The sequence below is a fragment of the Pistacia vera genome, unplaced genomic scaffold (assembly GCF_008641045.1).
Source record: "Pistacia vera cultivar Batoury unplaced genomic scaffold, PisVer_v2 Contig58, whole genome shotgun sequence".
Classification (NCBI taxonomy): Eukaryota; Viridiplantae; Streptophyta; class Magnoliopsida; order Sapindales; family Anacardiaceae; genus Pistacia; species Pistacia vera.
Genome location: NW_022196423.1, coordinates 880875 through 896846, shown reverse-complemented (window position 1 = coordinate 896846; position 15972 = coordinate 880875). Strand labels below are relative to the sequence as shown.

Sequence of the window (15972 nt, the reverse complement as noted above, 5' to 3'; positions counted from 1 at the left end):
ATATATTTGATATACCATTTCCTTTAATTTAAACTATTAATTTCAACTTTCTTTGTGATTAATTACATTATGTTAGTTGTATGTCTATTCAATAAACACTTTATTACCAATATGTTCATGAAAATAACATAAACTAGGAGGGTGGGCACACCTTCAATGGCACGGTATTTCAAATAAAATAAACCTGTAGGGCACACCTTCAATGGCACAATATTTAAATCTGACACTCGAAACTCATCTTCATCGATCATTTCTTAAATATAAAGAGAAAATCTCATTTTAATGGAAGATCAGAAGCCAATTGTGTTGATCACAGGCTGTTCTCAGAGAGGAATCTACCCTGAGAATGCAGCCTTTAGAAGCGTTGGCCCTCCAGCGTTGTTCACCAAAATATCAATTCTTCCAAACTTTTCAATAACATTTGCCACAACATTCTCCACACTTTCATCTGAAGTTTGGAAGAATTGATATTTTGGTAAACAACCCTGGAGTCCTTTGCATTGGCCCTCTTGCTGAGCTTCCATTATCAGCTATCCAGAATGCATTCGACGTCAACGTTTTTGGTGCTTATAATATATGATTTCTTTGAATTTTCTGTTCATTATCTATATTTGTAGCTTTTTTTGGGGTTTTACTTCGCCGATCTTCTACACGACTTATCCTTCCACAGGTCATCCGTTTGCAATGAGGGCTCTCCCGCATGGTGCCTATATATGTTGAGATCACTATGATATCACTATAAAATAGATTTCAACTTTGAAAATCAATCACTATACTTGTTTTTACTATAACGAGGATTCGTCATATGATAGAGAAATCAAACCCACAGGAAAATGTGTCTATGCTTATAATTGATAATTTGATACCATGATCAGAGGTCTGTGATTGTGAGAGAGATTGGAAAAATGGAATTGGGTGTTTAGTTAATTGAATTTAGGGTTTTAATTTTTTTAAAATAAAATGCGGGTACCCACGGGCATTACTCGGCCCACCCACATTTTTTACGGACGGGTCAGGTGCGGGTAATATTTATACGGGTAAATTTTAGAGGTACTCGTACCCGCCCGTTTAATGCAGGTATGGGTACATTTTTGCCAAGTCTAATATATATATATATATATATATATATATCAAATTTTTTCTTTTATGTTTTTATCATTCATCAATTATTATCATTAATAATTTATTTATTTAATTTGAAGATAAATTGTAAATGCATATAAAAAACATTTTTCATGGTATTTAAAATTACTTTTGATATATAGTACTAAAAGATCTTTCCAACATATATACCTATGATAATGATGCTTCTCCTATGCTTTCTTTTTTCTTTTTAGTTTTTCCCCTTAAGGTTTGAAGAAAATCAAACACACCCAAAGATTCTGGATAATAAAAATGCACCCAAACTTTTTATTCAACATTTTGGGTGCACTTGTTATTATCCAAAATTCTTGGATGTGTTGTATTTTCCTCTAACTTTGAGGAGAAAATTGTCGAATACCCAGCAGTAGATGTTGAAGGATTTATGCCATTGCCTTCGCGTATCTGGATTAGGTAATTTAGGAGGTGTTGTTTTCATTGGATGTCCCTCGGCCATCCATGTACTAATTAAAGATGATTGAGAAATACGACAGTCTCGTTTTCGAAAACAATGAGACTGTCTAATAATTTAATTAGGAGTGGGCAAAAAAATAGGATAGAATTGGAACCGATGAGTACCTGGGTTTCGGTTTTGGTTTCTATACAGAACCAACTGCCACAGGGTCGGTTCCGGCTCCAAAAACCTGGAACCAACACTGTCCACTGCCAGTTCCGGTTTCATCCATGTAGGAACCGAGAATGGGAACCAGAACCGAAACAAACAGAAGAAGAAAAGACAGAAAAGAAAGCGCCGCAGGGACCAAGCATGAAAGATTGACTGAAAATGAAATCAAACATCTCAAACCAAATCACACTAACAGTACCAAAAATCCAGATCTCTTAATCTCGAACCAAATCAAAAAGAAAAAAAAAAAAAAATCAAATCAAGCATACAACCTGCAGAGAAATTATAATCCCAAATACATTCAAACCAGCAAAATCAACTTGCAAACATATGCACCCAAATACATCAAAGCCAGCAAAATCAATCATACAACCTGAGAAAAAAAAGTATTTTATGTACTTTTAATTTTAGGGAAAAGGCAAAGTGAAGAGAGAGGGAGCCGGCCGATCTACGTGTTTCAGGAGACAAAGAATGAGGAGGAAGCGTTGGAGGTGTTTGAGACGGTGGTGGTGATGAGGTAAATGTAAGGGATGGTACGTGTTTGGATAAAGATGGTAAAGAGCTAAAGCATTTGTAAATTAAAACAATTCATTCAAAAATTAAATATGAATGCTAATTAATAGTCAAGAAATTAAAAAGAAAAATAAAATTTTGAAAAACAAACAATTTTCTTGAATTTCAACAACTGATTTGACTATGCCTCCGTGTCTATTATCTACAACAACTTCGTGTGAGTAAATGTTAAATATAGCAGATTTTTAGATTCATATGGTTAATTTATGGTAAAAATGAGGAACCCATATTTGCATTAATATGTTTGTTTCAGTGGTCGCTTCAACCAAATTTTAATTATTATTTTTTTACTGTTGCTTTGTTTAGCATTTGGTGTTCCCCATCTGATATTAATTTGAAGTTCACTGATGAAATATATAGGTGCCATGAGAATGATTCAAGCTGTTGTTCCCCACATGGCAGCTAGGAAAAAGGGGAAGATTGTAAACATTGGAAGTATTGGTGCTGTTAGCTCTGCACCATGGACTTCTGTTTACTGTGCATCTAAATCTTCTCTTCATTCACTCACTGATACCTTGAGGTAAGTATATATATCACCTCTATTGTCCTAAAATTGATGAAAAATAATCCGTTTACTATTCTTAATTACGGCTATTAGTCAATTCAGCACGTTGAATATCTCTTAGGGGGCGTTTGGTTAGGAGGTATTTGAGATTACTGGGCTTAAGTCATCTTATATTATTTGATTACCATATTTGGTTGTCAAGTAATATAAGATACCGGTAATCTTTAAATACTAATAATGGTTACTATTGGTAATATTTGAGATAATCTGATTACCTCTATTTTCTTTGGTATTCTAAGATTATCAGGGTTATCTTTTTTTGTTATAATTTTATTCCTTATTAATAAAATTTTAGGACAATAATGCTCTTATTTTTAAATTTATTTACATGAATATGGTTTTTACTATTTCACCACCAATTAATTAATTTTTTTGACAAAATTACACTTGAATTCAAAACAAATTACAGCCCACCCAAGCCACCACCCCCATCCACCTGCTGCCACCGAACGGCGCACGGAAGGCCAAAAATGGCCGCCATCCGCCGATATGGCCATTTTCGGCCAGATATCTGGCCGTAAATGGCCAGATCGATGGCTATTAATGGCCACATCTGTGGCCGTCAGCGACCATTGATCTGGCCGTTGACTGTCAGATCGACGACCAGATCAACAGATATGGTCGAAAATGGCCATATCGGTGTACGGCGGCCATTTTTGGCCTTCCGTGCACCGTTAGGTTGCCGACTACAGGTGGCCTGCGGTGGTTACCAGCGGTCAACAATGGTTGGGTTGGTGGGGGGTGTTTTGTTGGTTTTCCAAACTTTTATTATAGGGTTGTTTTTGCTAAGTTTTGAAATTTAGGGGGTTATAGAATCCAATTAATAATAATATTAAAAAATAATATAATAATAATATTTAATTAGAGGACAATTCAGTAAATTAAATAACATATCCACAAATTTATTCTTCCCAACCAAACATATTAATATAACATACCCATCAATTAACCAAACACATTTTCCTAAAGATTCTCAGTAATATTCAAGGTAATCTATCTTTCTAATAATTCAACATTCCCTGAACCAAACGCCCCCTTAGCGTTATACAAAAAGTTTCAGGATAGAATATGTTGTCACAGAGTCTTTCTCATGAGTGAATCATATTGATGTCTAATAATGCAGATCAGAACTCCATCCTTTTGGTATTCATGTCACCCTCGTCGCCCCGGGAGCTATTAAGTCTAACGTAGCAAATGTCGCGGCCAGCAACTACAGTCGGATGCCTGAATTGAAAATATTATCAAGGAGAGAGCATATTTTAAAGAACCACCAAATGCAACCCCTACAGAAATATTTGCAAGGAAGACTGTGGCTGTTTTGTTCAAGGACAAGCCCCCAACTTGGTTTTCTTCCGGTAAGTACTCTACTCTCGTGGAAATATATTCCTGTATGCCAAATTTTGTTAAAAGACTTTCTTGCAAGGAGAATGATGAAATGATAAATGACATATCGAGTTCATCTTTTTTATCTGAAATTTATATAAGTTTAAACGATATGTTTTTTTTTTTTTTTCTCCGAAACTATGAATTCGCATATGAAACCTGTATGTTTTACATATCCAGTGAGAAACTAGAGAAGATTTTAGATGAGCCACAGTGTCTTCAAGAAAGTAACTAAAGGGTCCAATTTCAGTTCCATCAAGTAGCTTAAAGTTCAACTGTATGGAGTCCAATTTTATCCAGCAACAACTGAACATCTCCAATCTCCAATTTCAGTCTAGAAGGTGACTTTTCTTTTATTGTTTTTTTTTTTTTCCGGAAAAATTGATTTTTCTTGGCAAAATTAATCAAGTTTTGAGGTGGTTAGAGCCAATGCAATTTGGTTAGTTTTCGATCTTATTCAATGGTCAGCTCAATGCAATTTGGTTAGTTTTCGATCTTATTCAATGGTCAGCTGAAAAATTGACCTGAAAATTCAAAGGAAAAAAATGAATTTAAATAATGTTCTAGAACTTTTTAACTAAGATACGATTTTCCTACCAAACTCTAATTAAAGTTAGTTAATAATTTTTTTTATTATTATTATTATTTTTAATGATTGGGGGTGTTCAAACTAGTTTACTCACACCTCAATTAATCCTCTGGAACCCTGAAATCACTGACCGGATGAAAGCTCCAGTGACTACCTCTATTAACACCAAAGAAGAGATCCGAACTCAAGACCTCTTGTATAATATACCTAAAAGTCTCTATCGAACCGCTCGACCACCCAAAGGTAGTTAAGTTAATTAATAATTTCTTGGGTGCTAAGAAAGAATCCAATTGATTTTCCACCAAACTCTATTATTGAATTAATATCAATTCAAGTTGGTCCCTATGAAGGAAAAAATGGAATGATTAATTAATAAAAATGGAATGAAGGGCATTTATGAAATTTACTGGGTGCCGTGAGAAAAAAAAAAAAAAAATTTTTTAAGGTATTTAAGGGATTGAGACTTCTTTAATTAGGAGGGTCAATAGTTCGGCTAAAAAATAAAGGGAAATGATTTTTTGCCCTCACCATTTTTTTCTTTAACCCTCATCTTCTACTTTAAGTGAGGATATAGTTGTCAAAGAAAGAAAAAATATCCTTCGTCTATACTTTTGTTTCAAAGCTTTATAGATGCAATTACCAAAAAATTTAAAGAAATTTAGATAAATCAAAATGCATAATTTCAAAAGTAGATTAAAGCCCATGGTGGCTATCAAATTTACTTGATCTTCTTTTGGAGATTTTTTTATTAGTTTTTTTCTTCCTTTTCTTCTTCTTATTAATCTTTTTTTTTTTTTTTTTTCTTTTCAAGTTTTGTATTTTGGAAAACTTTTATGAATTACATGTTTAAATGAAAAAACGATTATATAACCAAGAAATTACTAAAACTTAAATCAAACAAGGTGTTTATGTTAGTTTTTTAAAGTGTTTTTACAGTTGATAACTTTATGAAAATAGGAGACATTAAAAGATTAAAGATCTTGTGTAAAATAATGAATACATTTATAAATCCTCCCTAAAACTTTTAAATGTTTAAAAACCGTGGTTAATAATATATTTAAATACTATTATATGTATACTATCTAAGATAAAAGACGGAGGCTTAAAAAAAAAAAAATTGGGCTAAACATTACTTGCCTAACTAAAGGGTAGTGATCTTTACACCCCACTTATTGACTATTAGTCTCCATTTAAAACATGAAATTGAAAAAAAAATATAAAAAAATAAAATAAAAGAGTTGCACAAAAAACAAATTACCCATATCTCTTTTTCATGACCATCGGTTTCCCGTAGCAGGGATGTAGCCACACTAAAGGGTAGTGATCTTTACACCCTACTTATTGACTATTAGTCCCCATTTCAAACATAAGAATGAAAAAAAATAAAAGAGTTGCACAAAAAACCATTTACACAGATCTCTTTTTCATGACCATCAATTTCCCTTAGTAGCAGGGACGGAGCCATACTAAAGGGTAGTGATCTTTGCACCTTGCTTATTGACTATTAGTCCCCATTTAAAACATAAAATTGAAAAAAAACAACAACAATAAAAGAGTTGCACAAAAAACCATTTACTTAGATCTCTTTTTCATGACCATCGGTTTCCTTAGTAGTAGGGACGTAACCACACTAAAGGGTAGTGATCTTCACACCCCACTTATTGACTATTAGTTCCCATTTAAAACATAAAATTGAAAAAAAATAACAAAAATAAAAGAGTTGCACAAAAAACCATTTACCCAGATCTCTTTTTCATGACCATCGATTTCCCCTAGTAGTAGGGACGTAGCCACACTAAAGAGTAGTGATCTTTACACCTAGCTTATTGACTATAATTAGTCCCCATTTAAAACATAAAATTGAAAAAAAATAACAAAAATAAAAGAGTTCCACCAAAAATCATATACCCAGATCTCTTTTTAATGACCATCGATTTCTCTTAGTAGCAAGGACATAGCCACACTAAAGGGTAATGTTCTTTACACCCCACTTATTGACTATTAGTCCCCATTTAAAACATAAAATTGAAAAAAAAATAACAAAAATAAAAGAGTTGCACCAGAAACTATTTACCTAGATCTCTTTTTCATGACCATTAATTTCCCCTAGTAGTAGGGACGTAGCCACACTAAAAAGTAGTGATCTTTACACCTAGCTTATTGACTATTAGTCCTCATTTAAAACATAAAATTGAAAAAAAATAACAAAATAAAAGAGTTGCACAAAAAATCATTTACCCAGATCTCTTTTTAATGACCATCGATTTCCCCTAGTAGCAAGGACGTAGCCACACTAAAGGGTAGTGTTCTTTACACCCCACTTATTGACTATTAGTCCCCATTCAAAACATAAAATTGAAAAAAAATAACAAAAATAAAGAGTTGCACAAAAAACTATTTACCCAAATCTCTTTTTCATAACCATCGATTTCCCCTATTAGTAGGACGTAGCCACACTAAAGAGTAGTGATCTTTACACCCAGCTTATTGACTATTAGTTCCCATTTAAAGCATAAAATTGAAAAAAAAATAACAAAAATAAAAGAGTTGCAAATAAATTCATTTACCCAGATCTCTCTTTAATGACCATCGATGTCCCCTAGTAGTAAGGACGTAGCCACACTAAAGGGTAGTGTTCTTTACACCCCACTTATTGACTATTAGTCCCCATTTAAAACATAAAATTGAAAAAAAATAACAAAAATAAAAGAGTTGCAGAAAAAACCATTTATCCAAATCTCTTTTTCATGACCATCGGTTTCCCCTGGTAGTAGGGACGTAGCCACACTAAAGAGTAGGGATCTTTACACTCCACTTATTGACTATTAGTGCCCCTTTAAAACATAAAATTGAAAAAAAATAACAAAAATAAAACAGTTACACAAAAAACCATTTACCCAGATCTCTTGTTCATGACCACCAGTTTCCCCTAGTAGTAGGGATGTAACCACACTATAACATATGAGTTCATTTGAACCCACTTAAACTTTGAAAAAAAATCAAAAAAGTTTTTATATTTTATAATATTTACAATTTTGACTCCATTCAAATTCATATTAAACCCATAAAATTTTGTTGTAAATTTATCAATTTAATTGCGTTAAACCCACTCACTAAAAATCCTAACTACGTCCCTGCCTAGAAGCCAGGAAATTCATGGCCACAGAAACTGTGTTTTACTTAAACATTTGAATAAGCAGTGAAGCTTATACTAACGGAAAACATTGCCAATGCCACCCAAATCTATCTATTTGTAGATGAATTCATGTAATTAGTTGGTAAATACAGTATTACTTGTTATTAGATATATGATAAGTTTTTAAAAATTCTGATATAATGCAAATTCAAGTAGATATATTTTAAGTTTGATATATTAATCTAAGAGATTCTTGGTTCTGAAATTGAAGATTAATGAAAGCAAATATAGATTCGAACCTATAGTTTTTTTTTTTTTTTTGAAATTTTGTTAATTAATTGAGTTGATGAAATATTAATAAGTCTATAAGAAACTATTATATATTTACAGACAAAAAAAAAAAAAAAAAAAAAAGATTTTCATCTTTAATGGGGTCTTCACCCTCAAGGTAGTGTTTCTTGCCAAGGATTTCAAAAGTATTATAATTACAGTAGTTTACAATTAGGGATGGTAAACGGGACAGGTTAGGGCGTGGATCGTCATCCCTAAAATAAAATAGCATCTCCATCCACGTCCCCATCCTCGAATTGGACAATTCGGGGATGAGACGGGATTCCCGATTGGGGATTGATATCCACATGGAATCAATCCCCAAATTTAAAAATAAATTATTTTTGTATTTTTATAATTTTTAATGACTTTATTACAAAATGTAAAATTTTAATTTTTTTTTCTATCCAAGTCATATATGAGAAATAAAAATTGATTTACATTCAATCGTCACTAATTATATATATACATATACTAACATACACATTCAAAAGTTTTATATTTTAATTGTACCAAAAAAAAAAAAATTAATAATTACATTAAAGATTAATGAAAAATTAAATACCCATTCATAATCACATGCACACACATTTTTTATATAAAATTTGCATGCACACATTCTGCATAGAAGTTGACATATATACTTCTATTAAAATTAAAGTTTCACTAAACTCAAGTTTCAAAAAGGTCAATGGTTAATAAAATTAGTTTAGTCCCACTAATATGATTATAGACAAGCTATATATATATATATATACACCATTTGATAAAAACTCATCTAACAACTCAAACAATTAAGTTGGCTAGTGAGCCTTTTGTGGGCTTAGGTATAACTCTCCTTGGAAAACCGATTTGCCAAAGGAGGTCCTCGAAAATTTAGCTTAAATTCCCTCCTCGAACAAGGTGGGGACAAGCGGGGACCAATCCCCATGGAAAAAATTACAAAAAATGGGTAAAATATAGATACAAAATACATATTATTTTTGTCCTATCTAGGGGTGTTCGGTTCCAGGTACCCTACACTTTCTGAAGAAACCAGAACCAGAACCGACGGTTCCTTGAAATTTGGAACCAGAACCGGAATCGATAGTTCCGGTTCCTAGGTACCCAGAACCAGAACCTGTAACAACGGTTCCAGTTCCGGGTACCCTATAAAATTACATGACCCCCCAAAAGTTTTTAACATGATAAAAAAACCCTTAAAAACTTACAAATACACCCCCCCCACTCGCACTTGTTAACAAAAATAAAATTATAAATTATAAATTCAAAATTACAAACTCCATTACTTTGTAAAGGTAGATTCTCAAAAGTCAAACCAACTTACTTTAAATGTTATGAAATATAAATATAAATGTATTCACATTGCTTTTTTTACAAAAGTTTTTATTAACCCCCCTAATATTTAATTTTATTTTATATTAGTCTTGGTTCCTGGTTCCTAGTTCCGATTCTGGTTCTTAACTATATGAATTGGAACCGAAACCTACCCATTGACGATTGGTTCTGGGTAGGAACTGGAACCAAACCCAATGTACCCGCCAGTTCTGGTTCTAACCGGTTCTTTTGAAACCCCTAGTCCTATCCTACCCAAAATACATATTTATTTCTCTATTCTTAAAATCCAATCCTCTTCTATTCAACTACTGTTAAACCCCCTAAGTTTGTTAATTTAACTAAATAGCCCCCCAAAAAAAAGGTTTATAAATTGACAAAAACACTTCCGCCCACCAACATTTGCCAGATTTCGACCACCACCATCAGAAGGTGGTCGGAATCTAGCATAATAGTACACTACCGGCTAGATCTGGCTGATTGAAAATGCTAGATCTACGACCACATCTGGTCGTCAATGACGACCAAGATATGGTCGTTGTTGACAATAAGATGTGGCCAGATTTGGTTATCAATGGCTAGATTTGGTCGTAGATCTGGCCTTTTTCGGCCATATCCATGGTGGTTGCTACTACATTATTTCCTCAATTTAAAGATGGCATAGCATATTCTCTAAATGGTCTTGCCACTTTTATGTTGGTTGCTGCTACATTATTTCCTCCACCTTCATTGTTAATCTCTTTCATTGCTTTAACTTGTGTTCTTCTCAGTCTCCACAACCGGTGTAACATGCACTTAATCTTAGGATCAAAATTTTCAAGTTCTTCTTTGCTAGAGCGGGTCATGCACTATGGAAGAAAAACCTAAAATATAGGAATAAACAAAAAATAAAATTCTCAAAATAACAAAAAAAATCAATTTAAATGTATGTCTAATTTTTCAATCCCCGGCAATGGCGCCAAAAACTTGTTGTGACTTTTTCGTATGCCGGCACGTGCACTATGTTGGGATTCATGCATTTTAGATATGAAAATGGAGAGAAAATGATGATCAAGATGATGGACATAAGGTAGAAAGCAAACCATTATAACATTAACATATTAATGTAAGAAAATGATAGAAAATTACCAACTTCTTTTGCTATTAAAAGCTTGATGTTGAAATTTGGAGTCTAGATTCTTCAAAAGAGAATGAAGAAACTCAAAATGAAGTCCACCCAAACCAAAAATGAGAGTGCCAAGAGAGTGAGAGAGAAAGTGAGAGATTGCTCAATTGAATTAAAATGGTATAAAACTTAATTTATATACCATGGGCACAATGTGTAATTTTAAATTGTTTTGGGAAGGCCTCAAACAATTTAAAATTAACTTGAGAATAAACATTTATGTCAAGTCTTTGGTTTTATGGTTAATTCATAATTAGACCAAATTTTAATTCTATTAAATATTCTAACCCTTTAGAATAAAACCAATGCACTTTTTCCCCCATCATTGAATCCAATTCAATAATAATATTTAATAAATCCTTATTACCCTTGGTTAGTGCTAGCTATCCATGGATAATCATTTCTCACCAATACATTAATTCGGATGTAACCGTTTACGTCCGAGCATCATTAATCTGATTAATGATATGTATTACCCTCTCTCCTTGAGCTTGGTTTTATGTGTGACCATTTTGGTTTATTATGATCTAGCCGTGGGCCCAATATCTGATTTTGATATGTTTCGTTATAATTCTTTATAATCGAAACTCCCACTGATTATGGTAGACGTCTAGCAATGTTCTATAACCCATAAATCACAATAAAGTGTAAACTCTAATGAACTTATTCTGATCGTACGTACCGTGTAGCCAAATCCCTCCGTTATCTAATCCTGATTAAGAATGGTTCATGGTATGTCAAAAAATTTAACTTAATCTTTAATCGAATTGTCAATCGATACAATGGAACTCGTCAACATGAAACTACTTTTCATCTGACATTTGTTATACTCTGACTAGAGATTTCCCCTTTCCAATGTTTATTAACATTCGTTTAGGAACTCGAGATTTGACTATTTTGAGTTAACGGATCCCATCTTGACCATCACTTGTCCTCGCACATGAATAACATATGACCAAACTGGCTTATTACACAAGACATGACTAGTCTCGTCAAGGATAAAACTAATTAGATCAATAATATAACATATAAAACACATAAATTTGTATAAATTGATTTGTAAACTTTTGAGTTGTTTTTTCATATATGAACTTTCGGTTCCTAATATAATAATAATAATAAAGTAATAATACACATAAAAACTATTAGTAATCCTGTATATTTGATATGCTATCTCCTTAATTTAAACTATAATTACAACTTTCTCTGTAATTAATTATCTTTGATTATAATACTTCTTAAACCATTTTTAAGTTATACGTGATAATGTATTAAATGCATTTACACCGTTTAAGGCTTTAACACGTGCTCACATGCATATAAATGTTATAAGTTCAGTTAATAAATTTAACACAATCTTTAAGTTATATGTGATTAATGTATTAAAGCATTTAAGGCGTTAACACATGCATACAAAATTTTAAGTCATCTCATCGTATTTGAAAACATTATTTGTATGAATAATTTGTAGACCGTTTAAATTGTTTTTTCATATTTGAACTTTCGATTCCTATAAAAAAAAGTAATGTTACATATAAAAAACTATCGATATAAACTATTTCATACAATCTGATATGACAATCTTATACATTTGATATACCATTTCCTTTAATTAAACTATTAATTTCAACTTTCTTTGTGATTAATTACATTCTGTTAGTTGTATGTCTATTCAATAAACACTTTATTACCAATATGTTCATGAAAATAACATAAACTAGGAGGGGGGCACACCTTCAATGGCACGGTATTTCAAATAAAATAAACCTGTAGGGCACACCTTCAATGGCACAATATTTAAATCTGACACTCAAACTCATCTTCATCGATCATTTCTAAATATAAAGAGAAAATCTCATTTTAATGGAAGATCAGAAGCCAATTGTGTGATCACAGGCTGTTCTCAGAGGGAATCCGCCCTGAGAATGCAGCCTTTAGAAGCGTTGGCCCTCCAGCGTTGTTCACCAAAATATAATTCTTCCAAACTTTTCAATAACATTTGCACAACATTCTCCACACTTTCTCTGAAGTTTGGATAGAATTGATATTTTGGTAACAACCCTGGAGTCCTTTGCATTGGCCCTCTTGCTGAGCTTCCATTATCAGCTATCCAGAATGCATTCGACGTCAACGTTTTTGGTGCTTATAATATATGATTTCTTTGAATTTTTGTTCATTATCTATATTTGTAGTTTTATTGGGGTTTTACTTCGCCGATCTTCTACACGACTTTCCTTCCACAGGTCATCCGTTTGCAATGGGGCTCTCCCGCATGGTGCCTATATATGTTGAGATCACTAGATATCACTATAAAATAGATTTCAACTTTGAAAATCAATCACTATACTGTTTTTACTATAACGGGATTCGTCATATGATAGAGAAATCAAACCACAGGAAAATGTGTCTATGCTTATAATTGATAATTGATACCATGATCAGAGGTCTGTGATTGTGAGAGAGATTGGAAAAATGGAATTGGGTGTTTAGTTAATTGAATTTAGGTTTTAATTTTTTTAAAATAAAATGCGGGTACCCAGGGCATTACTCGGCCCACCCACATTTTTTACGGACGGTCAGGTGCGGGTAATATTTATACGGGTAAATTAGAGGTACTCGTACCCGCCGTTTAATGCAGATGGGTACATTTTTGCCAAGTCTAATATATATATATATTATATATATATATCAAATTTTTTCTTTTATGTTTTTATCATTCATCAATTATTATCATTAATAATTTATTTATTTAATTTGAAGATAAATTGTAAAGCATATAAAAAACATTTTTCATGGTATTTAAAATACTTTTGATTATAGTACTAAAGATCTTTCCAACATATATACCTATGATAATGAGCTTCTCCTATGCTTTCTTTTTCTTTTTAGTTTTTCCCCTTAGGTTTGAAGAAAATCAAACACACCCAAGATTCTGGATAATAAAATGCACCCAAACTTTTTATTCAACATTTGGGTGCACTTGTTATATCCAAATTCTGGATGTTTGTATTTCCTCTAACTTTGAGGAGAAAATTGTCGAATAACCAGCAGTAGATGTTGAAGGATTTATGCCATTGCCTTCGCGTATCTGGATTAGGTAATTTGGAGGTGTTGTTTTCATTGGATGTCCCTCGGCCATCCATGTACTAATTAAAGATGATTGAGAAATACGACAGTCTCGTTTTCGAAAACAATGAGACTGTCTAAATTTAATTAGGAGTGGGCAAAAAAATAGGATAGAATTGGAACCGATGAGTACCTGGGTTTCGGTTTTGGTTTCTATACAGAACCAACTGCCACAGGGTCGGTTCCGGCTCCAAAAACCTGGAACACCAACTGTCCACTGCCAGTTCCGGTTTCATCCATGTAGGAACGAGAATGGGAACCAGACCGAAACAAACAGAAGAGAAAAGAAGAAAAGAAAGCGCCGCAGGGACCAAGCATGAAAGATTGACTGAAAATGAAATCAAACATCTCAAACCAAATCACACTAACAGTACCAAAAATCCAGATCTCTTAATCTCGAACCAAATCAAAAAGAAAAAAAAAAAAAAATCAAATCAAGCATACAACCTGCAGAGAAATTATAATCCCAAATACATTCAAACCAGCAAAATCAACTTGCAAACATATGCACCCAAAACATCAAAGCCAGCAAAATCAATCATCAACCTGAGAAAAAAAGTATTTTATGTACTTTTAATTTTAGGGAAAAGGCAAAGTGAAGAGAGAGGGAGCCGCCGATCTACGTGTTTCAGGAGACAAAGAATGAGGAGGAAGCGTTGGAGGTGTTTGAGACGGTGGTGGTGATGAGGTAAATGTAAGGGATGGTACGTGTTTGGATAAAGATGGTAAAGAGCTAAAGCATTTGTAAATTAAAACAATTCATTCAAAAATTAATATGAATGCTAATTAATAGTCAAGAAATTAAAAAGAAAATAAAATTTTGAAAAACAAACAATTTTCTTGAATTTCAACAACTGATTTGACTATGCCTCCGTGTCTATTATCTACAACAACTTCGTGTGAGTAATGTTAAATATAGCAGATTTTTAGATTCATATGGTTAATTTATGGTAAAAATGAGGAACCCATATTTGCATAATATGTTGTTTCAGTGGTCGCTTCAACCAAATTTTAATATATTTTTTTTACTGTTGCTTTGTTTAGCATTTGGTGTTCCCCATCTGATATTAATTTGAAGTTCACTGATGAAATATTAGGTGCCATGAGAATGATTCAAGCTGTTGTTCCCCACATGGCAGCTAGGAAAAAGGGGAAGATTGTAAACATTGGAAGTATTGGTGCTGTTAGCTCTGCACCATGGACTTCTGTTTACTGTGCATCTAAATCTTCTCTTCATTCACTCACTGATACCTGAGGTAAGTATATATCACCTCTATTGTCTAAAATTGATGAAAAATAATCCGTTTACTATTCTTAATTACGGCTATTAGTCAATTCAGCACGTTATATCTCTTAGGGGGCGTTTGGTTAGGAGGTATTTGAGATACTGGGCTTAAGTCACTTTATATTATTTGATTACCATATTTGGTGTCAAGTAATATAAGATACGGTAATCTTTAATACTAATAATGGTTACTATGGTATATTTGAGATAATTGATTACCTCTATTTTCTTTGGTATTCTAAGATTATCAGGGTTATCTTTTTTGTTATAATTTTATTCCTTATTAATAAAATTTTAGGACAATAATGCTCTTATTTTTAAATTTATTTACATGAATAGGTTTTTACTATTTCACCACCAATTAATTAATTTTTGACAATTACACTTGAATTCAAAACAAATTACAGCCCACCCAAGCCACACCCCCCTCCACCTGCTGCCACGACGCGCCCGGAAGGCCAAAAATGGCCGCCATCCGCCGTATGGCCATTTTCGGCCAGATATGGCCGTAAATGGCAGATCGATGGCTATTAATGGCCACATCTGTGGCCGTCAGCGACCATTGATCTGGCGTTGACTGTCAGATCGACGACCAGATCAACAGATATGGTCGAAAAGGCCATATCGGTGTACGGCGGCCATTTTTGCCTTCCGTGCACCGTTAGGTTGCCGACTACAGGTGGCCTGCGGTGGTTACCAGCGGTCAACAATGGTGGGTTG

The 15972-nt window shown here is 33.1% G+C and overlaps 1 protein-coding gene across 1 annotated transcript in view; it reads left to right on the top strand.

Moving 5' to 3' along the window:
- Nucleotides 1-418: 418 nt before the first annotated feature.
- LOC116109439 (short-chain dehydrogenase RED1-like) overlaps nt 419-15972 on the top strand; it is a gene marked incomplete at its 5' end in the record, with an annotated part of 25745 nt that continues 10191 nt past the window's right edge. Inside the window, 2 exons of the mRNA XM_031395650.1 lie at nt 419-563; nt 2699-2858. Of these exons, the coding sequence (XP_031251510.1) occupies nt 419-563; nt 2699-2858 (305 nt within the window). The remainder of the gene's footprint in view (nt 564-2698; nt 2859-15972) is intronic.